Raw genomic sequence first — 24098 nt, 5'->3', positions numbered from 1 at the left:
TGGCTTGGATATACCACTGTTCTTCTATTCATCTGCTGAAGGATATCTGGGCAGTTTCCAGTTTGGGGGCTCTGATGAATAGAAATGGTATAAATATTCTCGAACAGACCTTTGTGTGAATATAAGTCTTCATTTCTCTGGAATAAATACCCAAGAGTGCAATAACTGGGTCATATGATAAGTGTACATTTACTTTGCAAAGAAACCACCAAACTACTGTCTTTCAGACTGGCTATACCATCTTACATTCCCAACAGCAAGGCAGGAATAATTTAGTTTCTCCACAACCTTGCCAGCGCTTTGTGCTGCCACTATTTTATTTTAGCCATTCTGCTAGATATGTAATGATATCTCACTGTGGTTTCAGTTTGTATTTCACTGACTGTTAATGACGTTGACTACAGTTTCATGTGTTGACCAGCCATCCATACATCTTCCTCGGTGAAATATCTGTTCGTGTGCATCTTTGTTTTTAAAAGCTCCCCAGATAGATCTAATATGGAACCAGCTAATCCCCTGGGGCCCTCTAACTTGGAAAGTTCTGTCAGTTTTGAAAAGAACACTTTTGCTGCTGTTAAGAGTTCTGGGCAGCCTGTCCTTTCTGGACTACCTGGAGGGTCCTGATTGGGGAGTGGGGGTCTAGGCTGCCACAGGTGGCTCTGAGCTATTGTGTCTCAGGCCAGAGGGTGACCTTGTTTGTTCCTGAGAAGTAATGGGGAGAAGGGAGGCTCTGGAGGCCATGTGGCACATGATGGGATCCCCTCTCCAAAGCCCCCCACCCAGGAAGCCAGCCCAGAGCCCATGGGAGCTTCTGTGATTGGGCCTGTTTGCAGAAAGCAGTGAGTGGTTTCAGAAAGTCCATGTCTGGGGTGAGGGCATGACCCGGAAGGAGCTTGATGCCAGGTGGCTCTCCACTGTCACTGTCCCTGCAACAGAGTTATTTGTGGAATCTACCTCAATCTCCAAAGAGGCAGGAAAGGCCACACGCCTCCCTGTTACACTGTCCCCTCCCTCTTATTAAATAATTAATACATATCAACCTTAGAAAATAACAGCAGAACACAAGGACAGTAAAATTACCCACCATTCCAACTCCCTAGGGGTCTACCAGGGGTAATATCTGAGGACGTTTTCTGGCTGGGCCCTTCTCTAAATGTGCGCCTGTGCTTGGGTATACATTGGTCTTTTGGATACATAAAAATACACTCTATTCTGTAAAATACATCCACCTCCCACCCTGTCCCCTGCCAGTGCTTCTCTCGAATGTGTTTTTAAGTCCTCAGGCATCCGTCAAGTCACCCCTTTGGCAGCTGCCTGGAACCCAGGCGCGTACTTCCCCGCCGGCCTGGGTGGGTGCTGGGCTGGCCCCACCTCTCCTCTGCCCTGTAAACAAGGCTACCCGAGTGTCCGTCAATATGGTCTCTGTGCACAGGCCCGGATGTTCCCTTAGGACCCATTCCTGGAATTTCTGGGTCACAGGGTGGGAATGTTTTTGCAGCTCTGGGTACACATGGAGGCTGACCCAAGAGGCTGGACCGACGCTCTCCCAGGGGCAGTGATAATAAGCGTCTGGCCATTCTTAGGGCTCCAGAATTCTGGGGCAGAGATGAGGGCAACAGGGGAGGCAGTAGTCGCCATTCTACCCCAAGCCTGCTCCATGCCAGATCCACATGCGTCCGCATCACAGGGGCCACGTGAGCAACAACATGCTGGGCGGTGCTCCTGACCACGCGGCCAGGCTGCCAGAAAGAGAGCACCACGGCAGGGGCTGGGTGTGGGGCCCACTCTTACCGTTGCCCCGCTGAGGGCACCCACAGCAGGCGCCAGGTGTGGGGCCCACCTCTCAGTGCTGCCCGAGTCCCTGGGGCTCTGGAAGTAGAGACACAGGGAAGGTAACGGGACTGGGACCCAGGAACACCTCCCCCCAGGCCAGGCTGCGCTGTTATCTGTCCCCTTACCCCTGAGGGATAAGGCTGTCTGCCCAATGTCACACAGACCCACCGGGCTCCCAGAGCTGGTCACGTGAGCCAGGCGACCCTGCCTCAGCCTCTCCTTCCTCATCTGTGAGATGGGGTTGACCTTCCCACTGCGGAGGCAGAGTGAGGCTCCTGGGAGCTGAGGGGCTAGAGGCGCTCTGTAAACCAGGCAGACGCAAGGTGGTGCTGTGCCAGCTCATGCAGGGGCTGCCCTGTCCAGTTCCCTGAGCCCCTGCCTAGGCACCCTTCCCCCTTAGAAGCTGCAGAAGCTCCTGCCTACCCACCCTCGGCCTTCCTGTCCTGGCTCTGGGCCCCAGACAGCCCTGCCTGCTGTCCTGGAGGCCCGCTGCCCAGCACAGTGAGGTGATTGTCCCCAGGCTGGCCTCCACACCCCTCCGCCCTGCCAGGCTGCCCTGCCCAGGAGCTCGGCCCACGTCTGGAAAACTCCCTGCCTCAGGGGATGTGTCTCCACTCAGCTCCCCCTGGACAGAGGGGTGGGGAGAGCCCAGGGCAGCCAGGTGGGGGCCCTGCAGACCTGGGGGGCATCTAGCCCTGTTCTGAGCCTGTGTCCTCATGTACACTGTGAAGAGGTTTGCCTGGAGAAGTGGTTCTTAACTTTGGTGGGGGGCTCAGGCATCTTTGGGACAATGACTCAGTCATCCCACCTACTAGCCACGCAGACCCTGCTTCGAACCAGGCTCTCTAAGAGCTCAGGACTGACTCACAGCACCTCAAAGCCAGCCTGTGACTGAGATGCTCTATCCCCACTTTACAGATGAGGAAACTGAGACTCCCGAATGTGACGGAAGGCATTCTTTAGAGCCTAGGGTGATGCAAGACTGAGTAAGATGGACCCGTTACTGCCTGTGCAAGCAGATAGGGCAGACAAGAATGGAGCTGAGCACACGGGCCGCTTGGACCAGCACAGGAAGTAGAAGCAGGTGTAGGGGACAGTGGTGGGATGGAGGGAGGCGCAGGGGTTATCCTCAGACACTGGTCAAGAAGGGCCCCCAGGACAAGGTGGCCACTGGGCCCAGATGAGCAGATGTCAGCTCAGAGGGAGGGGCCCTGGGCAGGGCACCAGCAAGGGCAAAGGCCCAAGGTGGCAGCCGGCTGAGTGAGATCAAGGTGAGGCTCCCTGGTGTGGTGCAAGGTGGGTGCAGGGACCAAGCCAGGCACCACTGCAGGAACAACGCCTGCTTGGAAAAGGAGGCCCACTGAGGCCCAGCACGGCCACACCAGCATCCCTACTTCTTCTGTGACCCCAAAGGGCCTGCCAGAGATTCTCTCATTCAGTCAGGGCCATCCGCAGATGATGTCCAGGGCCCAGGGCAGCTGGCCGGGGGCTGGGCTGAGGCCTCACCACGTAGCCCAGAGCTGCCCAGAGGTGCCCCAGTGCCTTAAGGCACCGAGTCTGGACTGCCACGTGCCCTCATTCCCAGGCCCGATTTGCTGATGGGCGGGGAGTGAAGAGACGCAGTCCAGCACAGGCTGGGAGGGTCGGGGTGTGCTACAGTCCCTCCCTTGCCCCTTTGGGACCATCAGGCACCACCCTGTCTCTGGGGCAGATGCAGCACCCAGCAGAGCCTCTGGGGTCTGCCTGGCCTTTCCAAAGGGCCCTTCCTGGGTTTCCAGCACCCCCCTACCAGGGGGCAGACTCTTCACGTGCTGGCACAATTCCACCCAGTCCTCCAGCCAGCCTTGGGAGCTGGAGTTTCCTATCCCCATTTTACACATGAGGAAACTGAGGCTCAGAGAGGCTGAGACTTGCCAGGGGCCTCTCAGTTGGGAAGCCACTCTGCGGGGACCTTGACCTGGGCCAGCGGGGCTCTGTCTGCTGTCTCTGCTCCATGGTCCCCACCATTCACCATCATCCCAGGCAGCTGGTCCCCAGTCAGAACATTTTGACCACCCAACCTTAGGGTGGAGGATTTGCTAAGGCACATGTTCCCTGAGGGTGTCCTTTCACTGGGGGGTGGGGGGGTTCCCTACAGACACCCAGAAAACAAACTTGCCCCAAAAGTAGAAACTCACGCTTTTTTAAAATTTAACTTTCCGGTAAGTAATGTCTTCTCATGTTTCCAAAGCACAATTAAAAAGATATCATGTGAGAAGTCTCCCTCCTAACTGTCCCATGTCCACTAAGGTACCCTGCCGTGGGAGTCCCTGTCATTGGTGTCCTGGCATCCTTGCAGAACACCTTTATGCAAACAGGAGCAGACATGTACACGTGTTATGTCCACACATGCGACCTGCTTCTTTGGCCCTGGCGCCAAGGTCCCCTGGTGATGCACTGCCCTGGCCCCTCCCCTCATGGCATGTCCTGGTGCTTGCTCCGCAGTCTCAGGCACGGCTGAGTACTGCTCCTGCGGCACCTGGGACTGGAGACTAAGCCCGAGGAAGGCGGTAGGCTCCTGACTCCAAGTCCCTCCAGGTGTGGCAGGGCATGGCTGGGGGACCGTCTGACCCGGGCCCTTGACCCCGGGACATTGAGGAGGGTTCGTTGAGTGCCTCCTGGATGCAGTGAGCACCCTGAGCCATGGAACTCAGTGGGACTGCCACCCCTTCCACATCCAGCATGGGGCCCACGGGAAGGCACCCCACCCACAAACACACTCTCTGGCCCTGACCTGACATAGACAAATAAATACACAGATACGCTCTTACCATCACATGAGCTGCACAGAACACGCATGTGCACATGCGTAAAGATGCTTGCATGCACACACACATACACATGTAGTTGTGCACACACAACTACGAAGACCCTCCCAGCAAGTGGCAGAGAGCACCCTGCTTGGCCTCAGGCCACCAAGCACAGGGTCCCACGGGGAGCGAGTGGGGCTTGCATGCGACCCCGTTCCTCTTGTCCTGCACTCAGGAAAGCTGCTCTTCACTTGAGGGCCGTGAGTGGGGACATCGGGTGACAAACAGCTCAGGCTTAACTCACAAGTTCTTTTCATTTAGATTTGCCACCGCTTCCTGCAAACTGGGTGTATTGATTCATTTTAGTTATATGAAAGTTAAAAACAAAAATGATGTTTCCAGCACCGACTGCAGACTGGGCCCTGAGCTGGGCGCTTTCACATAAACCTCATGGGCAGCCTGGAGCTCAGAGTGGCTGGTAACAGTGAGGCCACTACGTGCTGAGTACCCACTGTGTGCTGGGCACAGGGTACGTGGCTTCTGTCCTTCTAAACACCCCGGGGGCAGGTGCTGTTACCACCCCACCTTGCAGAGGAGCCCGTCACACAGTAAGTGTCACTGTCCTTGGCTTCAGGGCAGACAGGGCTGGGGAGCAGGGGGCAGGAGTGAGAGAGGAGGGGCTGGGTTTGCACAGCTGCCAGGGGAGCCCCCGCCTGCAGCAGCAGGAGGCAGACCCCAGCTCTGTGCAGGCTGCAGAGGGGTCTGATGCCTTAGTGGGGCCCTGAGCTCTTGGGGAGCCCTTGGATCTAGGGGTGTGGAGGTCTCTGCATAAATGAGAGGCTCAGCCCACACTGTCTGTCCATGAGAGGAGAGGAGCTCAGCACGAAGGCCGCAGCGTGGGCTCCGGCTTCAGGGCGGTGGGACGCCATCGCAGCACGCTCGGTACCCCCCACACCTGCTCTCCTCTTGGGAGCAGTGCATTCTCCTCGCAGATGGCTGAGGCCTGGCAGAAGGCCCTGGGTGCCCGTGGCCAGCTGGGCAGGGCTGAGCCCCACAGCGCAGGGCCGAGTGGGTGGATGGATGGGCAGTGTCATCCCTGGGGCACGAGAGTGGGGGGCCTTCCCGCTCCCCACTCTGCAGAGCAGTGAGCTAGGTGCTCCCCAGCTCCTACTTGGCTGCCCTACAGGCATCTTCCTGCACCAGCAGTCCCCACACCAGGGCCCATCTTGGCAACACCAGACCCCCAAACCGGAGCCCTGGCCACCCCCACCCACACACCTGCGATGCCCTCCTCTCCTCCTCAGCCCCCGGCCTCGGCCCAGCCCTCAGTGGGCACCCCGGTCACTCTGCTCTGGGACCTGCCTTGGCCTCCTCGACTGACCACCTACAGCTTTTCCATCCTGCCAGTGCCACCCACCCTGGGCCTGGCAAGGGCCGCCCTCTGGATAGGGTTTTTTACATGAAACAGAGCCAGAAGACAAACTTCAGGCTGAAGGAGACAGCGTGGCACCCTTCACTGAGTTGACAGACCTGAGGGCTGCCCTTTGGCAGGCTCGGGCCTCTCACTGAGGCCTGGCTCAATGGCTGCCTCACCTGTGCAACACCCCAGGACCCCCGTCCCTGGTCGGTACAGAGATATTTGGGGAAGCTACTGTCTCCAGGCACTATCCCAGGCTGGGGCACCCAGCAGCCAGCAAAAGCCAGGAGGTGGGCATAGGGTGGGCCTGTGGGGCACAGAAAGGCGGGGGTGTGGCTGGAAGTGGGTAGGGAAGGCCAGAGGGGACAGGGAACCGGCTCCTGAGGGCCTGGCCCAGAGGCCTAGCAACCTGATATGTATGCAATGTCAGAGACAAACAGGGCCCTAGGAGAGGTGGCTTGCGGCCCCGCTGTCCCCAAGCCTGGCTTCATGGCTGCGCTTTCCACTGATGGGCTGGGTGACCCTGAGAAGAGCCCCACCCTCTCTGGGCTCATGTCCTATCTGGATCTGGGGCTGCCTGATGCCTGATGACAGGCCAAGGGCCATCAAAGGAACAAGGACAGTGCGGAGCAAGGCCACACGCACAGCCCGACTTGGGGAGGCTGGTGGAAGGGGAGGTGCCCTGTGTGTCCAGTCACAGCACCGGCCCGCCCCCCAGGGCTCAGGGGTCAGCAGACTCCTCAGCCCTGGGCTCCAGGAGGTGGCAGCCCCGAGAGCAGATGGCACTCGGAGAGCCCTGCCTGGGTCCAGGGAATGCATCAGCAGCACCCAGGCCCAGACAGACTGCCTGTCCCTGAATCGCGCTCTACTTTCCTCTTCGGATGCCCCCACCCAGCCCTGCTCTGCCTCCAGGGGAGTTCTGAGCCTCATTGGTACCTCCTCACGAGCACACTGTAAACTGGGAGGTGCGGTGGGCAAATGTGGGGCTGCTGCCCACCCTCCAGTGGCAGAATCCCAGGCCATCTGTGTCCTGGCCCTTGATGAGAAATGGCTTCCTCCTGCGTGCTGTCTGCGGTAACCCCCATGGACCCTTGCCCCGGCCTGAGCGGCGGGAACAGCCCGTGTCACCAACGTGGGCAGGTCTGTCCGCAGTCCCTGCTCTGCCCTCCCCAGCGCAGCCTCTCCCCAGGGAGGCCCAGCAACGAAGGCTGTTCCCTCCCTTAGGTGCTGGCAAAAAGGATGTGAGGTGGCTCTCTGACACATGATGAGTTTTCCTGGATAACGCACAACGCCCCAGGCAGCTTTTACTTCTTTAAAAAAATTTTGCATATATGCCACTGGGAAAGAGGAAAGATGAAATAGCAAGAAAGAGAGGCCTTGTTTGTCAGTCTCCGTTGGCTCAGCAAGAGGGAGGCATGGTGGCCGGGGTGGGGGTCCAGCTGGATGCTGAGTGTTGGGCCCCTGTGGACTTACCCAGACCCGTCCAGCTGCCAACCCTCTCCTCCCATCTGCAGAGCCCCTGTACTCAGGGCCAAGGATGCCAGCTCTGTGCTGGGGCCAGCAGCCAGCCACCCCACCACGGCCTTGCCTCCCTAGCGCCCAGCTGCAGCCTCAGCAGCTGTGTGTGTTTGCCCATGGCTGATGAGAGCCACCAGCTGGGCCCATGCTGCCCTCTAATTCCAAGAGTACCCAGTGGGCTGCCTCTAGCCTCAGTTTACCACCATTTCCCATGCACATCTGAAGCCCCCTCCCAAACTCCTGGTGCAGTGGGCAGTGGGTGCTGACCCCGTCCGCCCAGCTCAGGGGTAGTCCAGTGACAGAGGCAGGCTATTCAGCACACGTCCTCTTCCGGGCCATGCAAATGGTTTCGGGAATGGCCCTGAGCCCCTACATGGGAACATTATCCAGAGGAAGGCAAGCAGGAGATGGTGACGACTGCACTGGAGCCCCCAGGCCCAGCCACACTGAAGCCAGATCCTGGGCTGTTCACTGACAGTAACCACTAAAATCCCTTCTGACTCGTTTCTATCCTTTGCACCCAAAGGCTCCTGATGAATACGTTCCCTCGGCCACAGCCTGGCTTCCTTCCCCTCCCAGATGTCCAAGTTTCTTAAGTCCTAGTGTGTCCTGAACTGACCTCTGTGCAACAAGAATCCAGGGGAGGAAGGGGACAGGAGAAATATTTTAGGTTAAGATCTACCATGTGCTTTATTAGCTCACTGGATCCTCATGGCCACCCTGCAAAGTTGGAATCACTGGTCCCATTTTACAAGAAAGGAAACTGAGGTTCAGAGAGGTCAGCCATCTGCCCCTAGTCACACCGCCCCCAGGCAGCAAAAGGGGCTCCATCTGAGCAGCTCATTGGCGGGAAGCTGGGCCTGTGGCAGAAGGAGGTACTGGAAAAGGCCTAAAGACCCCAAATACTTTGGCCCCCATCTCTGCCAGGCCCACTCGGCTCCTCATGCAGAAGCCCTGGAGATGGTCAAGGACTGAAGTCCTGCCAAGGATGGAGACTGAGGGACTCGGGAGGTGCCCGCAGCCATCCCTGCTGGACGGGCTGAAGCTGGGCACCCCTCTGATTTGATATGGGGGAGCAAACGTGAGCAAGACACTCCGTTATCCCAGGGCCCAGCAAGCATTGTGAGAAACAGGCTGAGGATTTCAACAAAGGCTGTGGCGATTAAAAATGCATCATTTCCCTTATTAACTGTTCCAAACAGATGCCGGGAACCGACTTGACAAGGAATGAAACTGCCGAAGCCAGTAAAGCATCCTGTAATTAGCCACGCTTAGATCAGCCACCTCCTGAGCTCCAGGGCCTTCTTGCTGGGACCCTCTCACAGTTGGGTGATTCATCCTTCTGAGGTCAGGCCAGTGCACTAGGGTGTGACCAGGGACATGGGGCACCTCCAGCCCAGGCCCCAGCTCCTTGGGACCCCCTGGTGTCCCCAGCTTATCCCCAGGAAATCAGGTAAACAGGAGAGGGGAGGCGGGAACCCTCTGGTGGGGTCCATCCAGAGAGCCTGGCCCTCGAGATACCAGGCGGCCCCGAGCTGGCCCCGTGGCCTGTCCGGCTTTGACCCCACTGCTCTGAGCCTCTGGCCTTGTCCCGGCTCTCCCCGGGCCGGCCACGACTCAACCTGTCAAAAACCAATTCACTGAATAGTCAATTTGCAGGATGACAAACTCATGCAAAGCAGCCGCTTCCCCTAACCTTTCAGTTTTATTCGGCTGGGCTTCGTGTTTGTCTTTAAAATGGCATTTGAAGGAATGTTCAGTCTTGTGTCTGCCCCAGCTCCCCGCTGCTGGGTGGGAGGCAGAGAAGGGGAACGGAGGGCAGGGGACAGGAAGTGACTGTATTGTCACCCATGTAGTGGGCCCTGGACAGAGATGAGGTGCAGGGAGCAGTCAGCAGGCACAGTGGGGCAGAGGACCACCTGGGGGAGCCCCTGTGTGGGGCTGGGCCCTGTTCCAGGGTCTCTAACTTATCTCCAGAGGTTGACAAGACCCCAGCTGGTAGGAAAACTGCCTCTGGTGGGGTTCAGCCTTGAGAAGGAGGGTCAGGGGTCTCATGTGTCAGAGGGCAGGAGACCACACTGGCCTCCCATGGAGGGCCTGGGCCTTGGGTGGGGAGGGGCACAGGCCTTCTAGCCCCACAGCCACCAGGGTCTGGCCCATGCGGCTCAGCACCTAGCCTCAGCCTTTTTTGTGTTTTAATTAATTTTTTTCTTTGGACATCACTGTAGATTCACTTGTAGTTGTTAAAAATAGCAGTGAGAGATCCTGTCTATACTTTATTCCATTTTCCCCAAGGATATCATCTTCTAAAACTATGAGACAGTGTCACCCCCGGGATGCTGACATGGTGCCACCTTAGATTTCCTGTTTGCTCCCGTGTGTGCGTGTGTGCATGTGTGTGTTTACATCCACGAAGTTTACCACACACTAGTGCAGGAGATACATCCTCTTTACGACACAAACCTGGTACCACCCCCTCCTCTGCTCTGCAATGGAGTTCATAAATAATGACTTAGCTACACATGTATTTTAAAATAAAAATCAACAGAATGCCTTCACTGGAACGATACAGAGAGAAAAAGAGGAAAGTAACATATAATGAACTAACAGGTCGCTAGGCATGTTTGTCGTGGGTCGGGCTGCCCCCAGGGCCGTAAGGAGGAAGTCGGGTGCCTACCTCTGTTATGGGACTGCTGCTCCAACCCTGATGGATACAGGGGGCTGCTGGCAACTCGGGTGCCACAAGGGATGCTGCCCTTGGTGACATGATGCTCTGAATGGTGACAGCTCTTGGCAGAGCTCCGAACATATCAAAGCCTAATCTTCCCTCGACTGCATGCAGAACAGCTGCGTTCTTGGAAAACTCAATGCATATCACAACCATAAGAAAGCATGTTGTGGTTTAGATGTCAGACAGAGGGAAGTCCCAGGGTAATTATGCACAGACTTCCAATCCCATGAATAGCTGACGAAGACATTCATAGGTCCTTGGGCTGAGCAGACCTGGCCTACACACTATAGGCTGTTAGCTTCCCTGGCCCCCGCCAACCAGACCCTTCCCCTTGAATGCCCCCCAGAATGCCTGTCCATGTCTCCAGTAGCCTTGAGGGGGTGGTGTGGCCCTGCTGAAAGGCCCCTGCACACCCTGACCTGTATCTGTCTCCCCCTGGGCAGGGGCCACTGTTCCCCAAGACCCAGCCTAGGCCCAGCACTGAACAAGTGTTAATAGATGTGCCCAACAGAACTAATCTGGACAGTCAGCCAAGGAGACAGTGGTGAAGCCATGAGGGACATGGCTTCCCACCAGAGGGGCGCTGTCACCTCTTTCAAGGGCTAGCTGGTCACCATGTCCCCAGTACTGAACCTTGAATGGGCTCAAATCAGAACCACATAGCAGTGAGGGGCAACCAAGCTGCTTCCTGTGGTGGCTCTGTGGTTGAGGCACTTCAGTAGTAAAGCCCATGTGTAAATGCATAGAGTTTCTCTGAAGGTGCCCAGGGACACTGGACATGGCAGCAGCCTCTGGGCAGAAGGACAGGGAGGGAGATCGTGTACATAAATTTTTGTACCATATGGATGAATTACCTCCCAATTAAATAGATAAAGAACCACAAAAACAGATGGAAGCAGGTATTCCTTGTATGATTAAAATCTTTTGAGCACCTACTGTGTGCCAGACACCCCCGAGGGCCAGCACCTGGGGTTGTTATGTCCTAGAGGACTGGGGAGCCCAGAGTCCCATGCCCCACACCCATGCCCTGGACACAAACCCCAGGGAAGGCAGGAAAGGCATCGGCGGACGTCCAGCCAGACCCGGCCCTCAGGGGTCCTCAGGGCTAAGTGGTCCATCAGGATGAGGGTGGTTGACCTTCATCATTCATACTTGACTTTATCCAAGAAAGGGTAAATAAAAAGCCCAATGAGAGGCCACTTCACACCGGAAGGATGGCCATTATACAACAAAACAAAAAACCCTGGAAGTGGTGGTGAGGATGTGGGGAAATGAGAACCGGCCTGGACATTGGTGGGGACATCAAACGGTGCAGGCGCCTGGATAAGCATGGCAGTTCCTCAGAAAACCTTACAGCACTGCCATTATGATCCAGCAGCCCCACTTCAGGGTGTACACCCCAAAGAATCAAAAGCAGGGTCTTGAAGGGATATTCACAAACCCATGCTCATAGCGGCACCACTCCGAGTAGCCAAGAGGTGGGAGCAACCCAAGTGCCTACTGACGGATAAACGGAGCAGCAAGATGTGGCCCAGCCATGCAGTGGGATATCACTCAGCCTTACAAAGGAAGGAAGTTCTGACACAGGCTACAACCTGGACAAACCCTGAGGACGTTCTGCTCAGTGAAGTGAGCAGGTCACAGAAGGACACAGACTGTGTGATGCCACCTCTGTGAGGTCTGTGGGGTCCCTTCCCCATGGGACTGCCCAAAGTGCTTTGTGAAGCGTGTGGCGAGGGCCAGCCCCACCTGGGTCTGGCTGTGTAGACACTCCTAAAAGCAAGCTGGAGGTCCCTGTCCAGGCCACCCAGCACCAACCTGGGCCAGACGTAAGTGTGCAGGCCAGATGGGAGGCGGAGGTCTGGTAAGTGGAAGGGTCTTCTTGTCCAGGGCACAGTGCTGGCCCCTTAGACCATGACCCGGGGGCATTCTCAGGAGCATACTGGCTCCTAGCAGACCTGCAGGGAGGAAGTCACACTCCATCTTACCCAGCCTGTGGGCAGAAAGTTCCTGCTTCCCTGGCAGTGTCCCTGACTGTCCCAAATGGGATGTAGACATCTGAGGCCCTAAGAAGTCACTGCTCTCTGGGGTCACATGTGCCCGGCTATGGGCCGAGAGAAAAGATGGTGGAGAGTCCCGCCTTGCCTCCCCCTTCAACTTCCTGCACTGTGCAGGGGTGCACCCATGGCTCCCAGCCTGGACCTGGGTCCTCCATGGTTCCCCACCACCCACTGCCTGCCCCTCATGGCACTGCAGACACCTCCTGTCCTGGGTCCTGCCCACACCCACAGGTGCATCTCTTCTCTCTCCCTCACACTCCAGGCTCAAGCCAAACACAAGTACTTTCAGCAAAAGTCTTCAGTGTACAGAGCATAAAGCTGGGCTTTGCGGCCTGAGTTCAAGCCCTGCCTCCACCCCTCACTGGGTGTTGCTGGGGGCAAGATATTCAGTAACTCAGTGACAGTGTTTCCACAATGGGGAAAATGACAGCCCCACCTCCCAGGGTCCCTGTGAAGGTCAACTGAGCTAATGCCTGACATTTGTATACCTACAGTGCCCTTCCTGCTCTGACCACCTGGCAGACCCCATTCAGCTTACCCGCCTCCTGCAGGACGTTGTAACCTCCATGTCCCCGAGTCATCTTCCTGTCTCGGCCTTTGGCATTTCTATGGACTCTTGTCTGCTCACATCTGTCTCCCCCACTGGCCTGCAGTTCCCAGAGGCAGAAACTATTTCTTACTCAGCAATGTGGCCACTGCTTAGGGCAGTGCCCAGCACAGTTCATTCATTCAACAAAGACTTCTGGAACAATTACATGCCCTGTGCTCTTCTAGGCACCACAGAGAGCAGCAGCTAGCATACTGTCAACCCCTGTGCCCTGGCACAGCTGACATTCAAGTGGCACAGATGGAGCGACCGACCAAGTAAGGACACAGGGGCGGCCAGACGGAAGCAGTGCTGGGCAGGAAGGGGTGTGGGAATGTCAGGGTGGGACCTGCAATCTAGCTTTGGCGGTTAGAGCAAAGCCCTGGAGGGATGGAGAGGGGCCCCAGAGGTTCCAGGCAGAGCAAATGAATGAATGAGTGAATGAGTGAATGAGCAGGTGTTAGAGGGAGGCAGGAGACTGCCCTGCTTCCCCCCCCACCAGCAGCTCTGAATTTCACACCCACTACAAATTCCCTGCAACCCATGTATTCAAGTAGCAGGCTGTGACGTGGCAGTCAGACGGCAGTTACCAAGTTAAGTGTAGTTACAGTCTGAAGGGGGCTGACCTTAATTAAGACACCATTAATTAAGTTGTCAGTATGTAATGACCTAGGTCATTAGTAAATTTGATTAAGGAACTGATTCTTGGATTTCTCCCATTTCATTAATAAATCTGCTGCTTTTATTATCATCCTTTATCTCATTTACTGTGCCACCTCCATGAATAACTGCTAATCTAGATTCCAGAGCACTCTCTTGGGTGGAGGGGAAGAAGCTGGAGGACAGAGAGGCTGCTGGCAGGGCTACTAGGGGCCGCGGGACACTCCAATCTGACCACATATGGCGACACGGGAGTAAGTCTGCCCGGGTCTGGCGTGCGGCACACTGGGGGAGGCATATGCCACCATCCAGTGTACAGCAGGCAACAGCCATGTGCCTCAGCCCAGCTCCTCCCCTCTCAGAGCCTCAGTTTTCTCTTCTGTGAAAGGGGATCAACAGCACCCCATTTCACGGTTAGTGAAAACCAGTGAGGTGACTGGGCATGAGAGGCTGTGACGCCAAACAGTGAGGGCCCCACCGATGGCCACGAAGCTGCTGTACCAAGCTTGCAGCTGCCCTGAAAGTTAAGACATCTAGAGATACTCAGCAGCCCCAGTAACCACGAGGTTTGAGAGGCAGGTGCTGGCAGAGCCCTGGTTCTGGATGAGGGCACAACGGTGTGCAAACACACACTTACCATGTGCCCACTGCACAGCTTCAACAAGCAATGCCCGCCCTGGGTCCCATAATCTTTCTATAACAACAGGGGTGATGGTGCCTCTTCAGCCACACCTTCCTGGTCTCTCTATAGGAGAGCCCCTGAGTTTGGTGGCAGCACATGGGGGCATGGCCTGGCTGTCATTGTGCCAGCCTGTGGAGGCCTGAGAGCTGGGGAAGCACGGGAAGACCCACAGGGACGGGAGGCAGGGAGCAGAGTCCCCCACAGGCCCACCCTCTGCACCAGCCCAGTTCCTCTCCCAGGCAAGTGGGCAAGACAAGCTTAATTGGTGGGTGAGCAAACCTTCCAGGGCCCATGTGCTAAAATGCTGGCTCCTGGGCCCCCAGTGGACCGAATGAGTCTGTATTGGTATCCAGAGGGGTATTGGAATCCGAATGGTAGCTGGTCCCTGGCAAAATCATGATTGGGTAGGCCCAGGAAACACTGCCATGGGCCTTAGCTACATCCGTGAACATCAGCCGCAGCTGTGCATGAAGATCATGCAGAGAACTAAATGGATCCTGAGACTGGAGCACCCTCCCTGCCCTCCCCACCAGACCCATAAACCAGAATCCCTAGGAGTGGGACCCAGGCATGGACTTGAAAAAAAACCCCTCCAGTTCTAGTGTAGAGTCTGGGCTAAAACTCCCACCCCCAGGCTAGGACGCTCCAAGTTTCCAGGGGTAGTTTGATGAGCCTCGGTTTCCCCATCTGGAAAATGAATCTTAGTGCCTGCCCAGCCAGGGCTGTTGGAAGGATTCCATCACCGACCGTTTGGAGGCAAGGTACAGGGCTGAGTAGACTGGCACAGTGTAGATGGGCACATTTCACCCTAATGAACACACTTTTTCCCCCAGGGCCCAACAGCCCCTGAGAGTTGGGAATTTTTCTGACCTGGGGCTCCTGGGCCCAGGCAAAGGTGCAGCAGGAAGACGGCTGCCTTGGGAGGGCATGTTCCCAGCAACGGTGGCAGAAGTTCCCTGCAGAGAAAGGATTTACTATTTGTTTCCAAAAATACAGCCAGGGCCTTGTCACGGGGAGTGAGAACTCTGGTGTATTCCGCTCACATCAACAAACAACCTGTGGGCCTTTCTACTAAAAAGCCTGATGAACATCACAGAAAACCACAGATACAGGCCACCTTCATCACCCACAGGGCCCCTCCGGGGCCTACTGATGGGGTGGCTAAAGGGATGTTTACTTTCCACCATGCTCCATTAGCAAGAGAGCTGTCCCTTGATGGAGCGGTACGGGTGCTGCTTAACCAGGGGCTCCTCAGGCCCTTGTCATCATGCAGGGGTTTGCAAGGCTTTGGGGTGGCCCCCCAGCTGCCCCCCTATGTAATGCTCCAGGCCTCCCCTTTCTCCTCCTGGGGACTGAGTCCAGCCAGAGAGGTCCAACTCTGCTCTCTGACCTTACAAGGTCTGAGGCTGCTGAGCAGCCCTGAGCAGCCCAGGCACTAGGCAAGTTGCCTAGGGCAGCTGGAGATGTGGACCTGCGTCTCGACCCCTAAGGGCTCAGGTGCCAGAGGAGGGGTCCTGCAAGGCCAGAGACCAAAGGTTGCTCATCCCAGAAGAGCACACTGCAGAGCTCAGAGAGTTCGGGAGAAGCTGGCATTCCAATTCCGTGCCCCTGGGAAGCCTGGCTTAACGAGGCACAGGCTTCAGTTTCCATAAATACTCAGACCCGTGATGTCACCACCCCGTGCAGACTTTGACAGCCTCTGCCACTGGCATTAGGCCCAGCAAACAGGTGCTCTGCCACTGGCCCACAGAACATCTGGGTGGCACAGGGGGACACTGATGCCCCCAGCTTGAGATGGCAGGTTGGACCTTCACCTGCCTGTGGAGGACGTAGCATCTTGTCCCCACCCCAACCTTCCTGCCAACCTTCCATCTGAAGTGCCAGTCATGTATGAGCTGGGTATGAGAGGCTTTTCCAAATGGGCATGCTGAGGGCTATACCAAAGGCCAGAACTGTAGCAGTGGATTTAGAAGAGTTACCTGCCCTCAGATATAGGAAATTTCACAGTCCACCGGAGACCTGCTGACTAATAGCCTTTTCCCATCGTCACCACCAACAGATACCTCTGCTGCAGGGGACAAACGCTGGCATCACTGCTGATGGCCAGCTCCTTCTGCAAGCCACCTGCCTGACACCCTGCCCTTCCCCCTACCAAATCTGGATTCCAGCTCCAAGCTCAGCCAGGAACCCTGTGGCCTTGAGTTTCAGGCACAAACCTGCCACATATACTCACAAATAGCGTCTTCTGCAAGCCATCCTGTCTGAAGGCAGTTTCCCTTCTCTCTCTCTGCCTCTCCAGCAGAGAAGGCTCAACGTGGTTAGAGGAGGAGCAGGATGCTCAGGCGAGAAGTGGAAGGGAATAAAATTAAATCGAAGAGCGAGTCACATTCCCGGGGGTGGCAGGCTCCTGCACAGGGGCTGCAGCGGGAGCAGGGGGTGGCAGCGGCGGACTCCGAGGGGCCCCAAGCACGCAGGGCTACACGGTGCCCAGGAGCCTGCCTGGACATCTGGTCACCATGGTGGCCTGGTTGGGGGGTCATCGGCCTCGCTGCGACCTGGGACCACCTCGGGCTTTTCTCCTCCCGCACATCCGGGGTGGCAGGGCGCGGGGAGAAGTAGGGGAGGGCTAGGGGCAATCTGCGCCCGGTTTGCTCTCGCAGCATCCGGAGGAGGGGCGGGCGCACGGGAGCCTAAAGAGCAACGTAGTGCGGCCGGGCTGGACCAATCGCCGAGGCGCTCGTCGCCATGGCAACTGCAGCATCAGGCGCGGCCGCCCCGCGGCGCCCTCGCTGCAAAGTCACCCACCAGGCGGAGCGCGCCCACGGGGCTGCAAATAAGCCGAGGCCGCAACGGCCCCTTCCTGGCCAGCGCTGGAAACCTGGAAATCTGTTGCTAAAATACACGTGCTGCCTAGGAGCCTGCAATGACGCTGCTTTCCAGGGTGGCTTCTCTGCCCTTGGCACGGAGATATGTGAGCCACGGAGTGCGCACAGGCTGGCGCCCTGGAGTCGGGCCGACCGAGTCTGAGGCTGGCTCTGCCTCCTAAGGGCCTTGAGCCCTTGGCTAAACTCCTATCCCCTGGCAGCCTTGATTTACGCTACTGTAAAATGGGACGATAAGAGCTATGCCTGAGCGTGCCAGGAGGGCTTATCACACACAGTGGCTGCACAGAGGCAAAGCTGTTATCATTTGTGGTAGCCATGTCCTGGGGCTAGGGAGAATTTCTAGTCTATCTAGGGTGTCCATTCATTCATTCACCTACTCACTCACTCATCCATTCAACAAACAGCCTGAGAACCTTCCATGTGCCAGGCACTGCTTCTGGACTGGCAATACAGTGGTGAATAAAGCAAAGCACCTGCCCTTCTGGTGGTTACATTCGAAGGGACAAACAGGAAATCAACATGTTGCCAAATATATAATTTTTTATGGGGTAATAAAGGTCAAGACAAAAATAAACCAGAAGAGGTGGAAAGCAGGAGGGAGGGAAGCCAACTACATCAGAGGGCATCAGGGAGTCCTTTTCTAAGAGGGCACATGTGGGTGGAGACCTGAATACAGGAAGATGTAGGGGGAAAGCATTCCAGGTAGAGGAAAGCTAGTGTTAAGGCCCTGAGGCAGAAATAAGCTTCGTGGAATCTGAGTAACACTGAGGAGGCCAGCACGGCTGGAGTGGGGGAGCCATCCGGAGATGAAGGCGAGGTCACATCCATCCTCTCTAATCAGATTCACTTTGCTTTTTCACACACAGACCTCTCTGCTTATCTGATGCTTATCTGATCAGTCTGTTTCCCCACCTGTAAACTGGGAATCCCAAATCTATCTCAGATATAGACACATATAATTTTTACATGCATTACAATCCCCCCACCCCCACCCGACAACCTCAATGAGGTATAAGATTATCATCCTGTTTTAAGAGGAGGAAACCAAAGCTAGAGGTTCAGCAACTGGCCAAGGGCCACACAGCTGGCGGATGGTTTCCCAGGATAGTCAGGCTGCAGGGTCCTGGCTCTTAAGCACTTGCAAAGTTTCCTCACTGGGAAGGTTACGTGAGGGAACAGGCATGAATAACCCAGCCCTTGGCTGCAGTTCAGAGGGCCACTGCCTTTTTCTCATTCTCTCTGGACTCTCAGACCCACTGAAGTTAGGTGAAGGAGGGATGCTGTATCCTTTTTTGTTTCATCCTGTACAGTGGAGGAAATGGAGCTCAGAGAGGGTGAGTGACTTACCTGAAGTTGCACAGCAGTGAGTGGCAGAGGTGGGACTGGGGTCCAGTTCTTCTGGCCCCATGTCCTCGGGTGGAGCAGGAGCAGAGCTGAGGCACATGAGTGACTACAGTAAATGGTGTCAGAACCACACTGCGCTTCCTGATTCACCCTCTGGAAGCAAATCCATGAATGACCAATTGTCCCCCAGCACGGACTTCCCTCCCTGAAAAGAGAGCTGCTGTATAAGTAATTCATATTTCTGTGGGCTTACCAGGTTGCAGAGCCTGGCCCCAGTCTCCTCCCTGCAGGACCACAAGATTTTCACAACTGCAACCACACGGGCCCCACAAGGCTCGTTCTGTTTCGGACCCGGTGTTGAGTGGCTCCTGAGAGCTGCCCTAGGAAGGAGGTCAAGGGCCACTCCCTCCACGCAGCCACAGAGCCAAGACTGGAACCCACCTCCCTGGGACTCCTAAGCCTGAGCCTTTGCAACTCCCCTCATGACCTCCTCCAAGTGGGGATTATTTTGTCACTCTACATTTGCAGGGGAGGAAACTGAGGTTCAGAGCAGGGAGCAGGCAGCCCCTGACTGCAGAGCCGGCTCTAGCCTCCCTTTCCTGGGCTTTGTCTCTCCCTCCATGAAGCCCCTGGTGGGGATCATGACATCCATCAGCACATCTATTGCTTTTTGGCACCTGCTCCTTATAAACTTATATGTATGCTTCTTATATGTTATGCTGTTATTTCAAAACAGGGCAAGTGGCAAAGGCCCCCAGCATTCAGAAACAAATGCCAAAGGTGTAGGTGTTTACGAGGCATGGGGTGGTGCTTCCAGCCCACCTGGGCTGCTCTGGTTTCTGACGGTGGGTGTCCAACACGGGAGCAAGGGGATCCCCAAACATCACAGAGCTGAGATACCAACTCTGGCCTCTGTCTTGGGAACCCACAGACTCGCCCCTTCAGGAAGTGACAAGAGCTCAGAGAGAGGCTCAGCAGGAGGGCATGCCCACCTGTGCCAGGCAGGTGCCGGGCTTCCCCTGCACCACAGTGGACCTCATCACCACCACCCAAGCACTGGGTTTGCTAGTACCCCCTTCCAGGATGAGAAGCCTGAGCTCATGAGAGGTTACAAGGCCACACGGTCAGAAAATGGCACTTCAGGATTTGGACTGAAGGGTGGGACTTTGCCAGCTGGAATTAGATGCCCAAGGTGGGAAGGGACTGACAGCCACCCACCTGGGCAGACCTGGGACTGGGGCATGGTGGGAATCGGGGTCAGGACAGTGGGTCACTCACATTCTGGGTCCCTCTGGACATGCCTGTATTCACCTCCTGCCCCCACCTCATCACTGTGGACCCTGGGAAACAGCCCAGACTGGAAGGAGAAAGCAGCTACCCAAGAATCATTCCACATCCAGGACTCCCTCCTGGGGGACTGGAAAATTCCAACCCACAGGCTGACGGACACATTCACACAGGGAACGTCTGGCTCCTGCAACCTGCAGTCCTGTGTCCCCATCTGTCCCCAGCATGAAAGGAGCACAACAGCGTTTGGGAAGAGGGAGGACAAAGAGGGCCAAAGCAGGGACTCAACAACAGATCCCCAGGTCACAGGACCTTCCAGGCCGGCAGCCAGGGAGTCTCAGGGATCGAGCATCTGGCATGGGGGCAGCCAGAGCCCCAGTCTGGCTGCTCAGGTTGCCGACTATTCTAACTGTGGGAATGCAGAACCGTCAACACTCTGATTGTTCAAATCTCAAAATCACCATCACTTCAAGTCCTTGAACTCTCCCCCACTTTTTACTTAAGTTTTATATTTCAAAGAAACAAAATCTTAATTGAACAAATAACATGAAAATCTCTTCTCCTCAAACAAAGTCCTCTTGATCACTCCCCTAAATCCTACTCCCCTCGCCCATCTTTGCAGAGGTAACTGCCAGTTTTTTCTGTGCAATTAGCTACCTAAATATAAGACTACAGAAAATAGAATTATGTGGACCCTAAAAATTGGTATATTAAGTTATGACTTTTAGAAATTTAAATACACCAAAAGGCATAAAGACGAATGCAGTCAACTCAGATGTACCCACCACCCACTAAAATAATTAGAATATTATGAATCTGATGGAAGCCTGTCATCATCTCCATTCTATTCCCTCACCAGCCCTTCCCTCCTCACACACCCACAGTGAATTCACTCCCGTAGCGAATCTTTCCTATACAGTTTTCCTCAGATAGGTACCCACAAATGGCAGGAACACTGGTGTGTGTTTTTAAATTTTATATAAATGGAAGCACAGTTCTTTCCCCACTCAACACTATGCTCAGGACACCGAATCCTGGAGTCTCTAAACCGCAGGCTCTTCCACGCCACACTGCCAGAGCACAGGCTTTTCTAATCCCAGCCATGGCCCAGCTCTTGGAGCTGGGAGGGGCCTTATGAGCTTGTGCACAGCCCCCCGAGTCCCTGCACCCCCTCACGTGCAGGCAGCTGGCAAAGGGAGGAAGCAGCTAGAGCAATTGTCTCTGGAAGTGTGTGTGGGCTCCTGGAAGCTTGGCAAACACCCCTCTGCAGCATATTAAATACCATCCGGTTGGCCTGTCCCCTGTCCTAGGAGAGATGATCAGATGCTGGCCCCAGGACAGCTGAGCAGGGGTCCTTGACATGTAGCTCAAATGCAATGGATGTTGCTTCTCAATGCTATTTTGGAGCCCTGGCTGACAGAGACCTGGAAGCCGCAGGGCTGGCACCAGTTCCTGCTCTCCCACTGCTGTGACAGGCTTGCCAAAGATGGTCCCAGTCCACAGAGCCAGCCAAGGCCCATGGGGAGTGAGGGAGCTGTGGCCCCCGAGGCCCTCTGCAGAAGCTCCGGCTGCACTTGGGCTGCGCTGGCAGGAGAGAGGAGGTGTGGGAGAATGAAGCCACTCGGGGTGTTGGCTTCTGCAGGAGGGGCACTCTGCATCCTGCTCACCCAGAGGGCAGAATGGAGCCAGTGAGGAGCCTCAGAGGGACGGAGGGTGGGCGGGAGCGTGAGTGAGAGGCACCACTGGTACATGATGAGGCCTGAATAGTACACAGCAGAGCAGGAGTGACCAGCCACAGACACTAAGCCAGGGTTGATGGGTCCGAGTGTGCCCTGGGGTGTGGGCTCCCATCCTTACCCACTGGGTGCTGTATCTCTCCCTGCTGCCCCAAAGCCCTGAGCCTTCTCAGCAGGCAGTGCAGCCTGGGGGGTCAAGGCGAGGAGCCACCTCGGCCACCAGCTAAGTGACTCTGGGCAGGTAATACGGTCTCAGCCTCCTCTTCTGTGTGCTGGGGGCCACAGGGAACTCACCCCTACCTCCATCCAGGTAAGCCCTGAGTGGGCTGACACATGCAACACAGTCAGGGGGCGTGCCAACGCACACCTGCTCGGGGAGTGTCAGGCGGCGGGCCTGCTCCTGCCAGGGCCCAAAAGCCAGGCTGGGCTCCTGGCAGGTCCACAGGACTGAAATGTGCTGGGCACTGGAGCCCGAAGACCCCAGCGTGAGGCTGACCTGGCAGCAGCCGGCGCGTCCCAAACCCCCTCTACCTTGTACCAACCCCACTGTGGCTCCAGTGTCAGACCCTGCCTGTACTCATATTTGACCATTATTTTCTTTCAACCAGAAACAATTTGTATGTGAAAGCTAGACTTTCTGTCACTATTGTAAATCATGTACCTGATGGGCTTGTTCTACCACTGGTAAACATTCAAATAGATATGGTTGTGAGAGAAAACCTGTTGCACCTGAGCCCCCCCTCGGAGTGTGGGTGCCGCAGCCTGGGAAGTCCCGTGCTGCTGCCGGAGGCATGGGCCAGGGTGGGCACAGGGCAGGTGGTCAGGACAGACTTGCTCACAGGTTGGGCCAGGATGGACCAGGGGCCTGCGGGCAGTGTCTAGGAAGGGTACAGGGTGGCTCATGGTGACCTCTGGGATGGTGACTGGCCCCTTCCCTTCCAGGAAACCCACCTGTCCTCAGCTGGAAGGTTGTTTGTGTGTGTGTGTGTGTCTGGGTGCTTGAGAACAAGGTGGAAGAGGCCTCTGAGATCTGTATGAAGGGAGCAACAACCCCCTAAGGTGGACAGGAGAATTAGTGCTGATCAGTGCTGAGAATTAAGGGTCTACCTTAACCATCCCTAGGGGCTGGTCTGCAGGCTCTGTCGCCTCTCCAGTCCTCCAGGGAATCTACAAAGCCCTGTGTGTGTGTGGTTGGCCACCAGCAAGTGTGGGCCATTCACTGCCCAGGACCCAGCCCCCCAGAGCCATGACCGTTCCCTCACCTCAAGGCAGCACTAACTCTCCATCTACTGGCTCCTTCCCATGTGGACCCAGTGAGGCCCAGGCCCAGGGGGTACAAAGCTGAGAAAAAGCCATGTCTCCTGCCTGGAGGAAGGGAATGGAGCATGTCTTGAGGCTAGAGGAGGACAGCCAGCACTTCTGCCTGCCCAGCCACCTCCTCTCCTACAGTCGCCCTGCACCCTTCCCAGTGCCTGCGGCTCAGGTGGGGCTGGCTCTGCTTCCAGCCCAGGGGTAGGCCTGGGACTCAAGCTGTGCCCATGCACAGCAGGCCCAGACTTCACTGGCATTATTGGGAGAAGAGAACCTTGCAACTTGAACTTAAGTTTAAACCTGAAAGATACGAGCTGGCACTTTACTACAAGGCTCCCCTTGAGAAGGAAGCTGATGCAGGGGGAAGTCAGGCTGAGAGCAGGGGAGAGGCAGGCCTGCTGTCATCCCTGGAGCCCCTGGGGCCAGCCACACCTGAAGCTTTGATGTTATGTGAGTTGATAATCCTGTTCTAAGTAGGCCAGTTTGAAGTGGGCTCTGCCATTTATAACCCAAAGTCCTAACACATGTGCCTTGTAATAATTAAAGTGCTCAGTGAATATAATATTGAGTGATTGCTCCAATAGAGATATACACAAATACTATTAATATGAGGAAAGGAGGAATGAGTTCTTTGGGGAACAGGGATATAGAGAGGAAAAACAGACATTTTCTAGAGGGCAGGATGTTGAAGCTGAGTCTTAAAGGATGAGCAGAAGCTTGTCAGGCAGACAGTGCATGGAAAGGCATTATGTGTAGATAGACTAGCATGTGCAAAGGCCTGGTGTGAGAAGCAGAGAATAAAGGGGAACTTCAGCTTCACTGTGAGGGTAATGGGGAGCCACAGAAGGTTTCTGAGCAGAGGAGAGATGTGATTAAACATGTGATTAAATGAATCCCTTCATGGGGGAAAGGGAGAGATTAGAGGTGGTGAGGACTGTGCCTCTGGAAGGGACAGGGAGAGGAGGCCTGCATGCAGCCTGGGGTTGGATGGAGAGAAAAGGTGTGCTGGGGAGAATAAAAGGTGGGTGAGGTATGAGGTGTGGGTGGGGGCAAGGGCAACACCCAGGTTCCTGGCTTGGGCACTGGGTGGAGGGTGGTGTCATTTACCTACGTGGGGACACAGGCGGAGGGGCAGAGTGGAAGCAGAGATGACCCCTCCCCTTTTGGATGTGTGAGGCGTGGTGACTTTGGGATGCTTAGGGTAGGGGTCTGGCTGCAGGCTCCGCTCTGGGAGAGAGTGGCGTGAGGAGGGAAATTTG

General features: G+C 55.9%; 1 protein-coding gene across 7 annotated transcripts in view; it reads right to left on the bottom strand.

Annotated features, from left to right (window-relative positions):
* IQSEC1 (IQ motif and Sec7 domain ArfGEF 1) overlaps positions 1–24098 on the bottom strand; it is a 376498-nt gene that overhangs the window by 148150 nt on the left and 204250 nt on the right. Inside the window, exon 1 of one of the 7 annotated variants that reach the window (XM_037023631.2) lies at positions 16510–16930. The exons of the other annotated variants lie outside the window; for them this stretch is intronic. Within the exon in view, the coding sequence (XP_036879526.2) occupies positions 16510–16532 (23 nt within the window). The 5' untranslated portion in view covers positions 16533–16930. Of the gene's footprint in view, positions 1–16509; positions 16931–24098 lie in introns of those variants that run through there. 7 annotated transcript variants of the gene reach the window in all.

Source organism: Manis javanica, chromosome 3, assembly GCF_040802235.1.
Source record: "Manis javanica isolate MJ-LG chromosome 3, MJ_LKY, whole genome shotgun sequence".
In the NCBI taxonomy this organism is placed as follows: domain Eukaryota; kingdom Metazoa; phylum Chordata; class Mammalia; order Pholidota; family Manidae; genus Manis; species Manis javanica.
The sequence above is the reverse complement of the archived record's forward strand: the minus strand, read 5'-3'. Positions and strand labels throughout refer to the sequence as shown.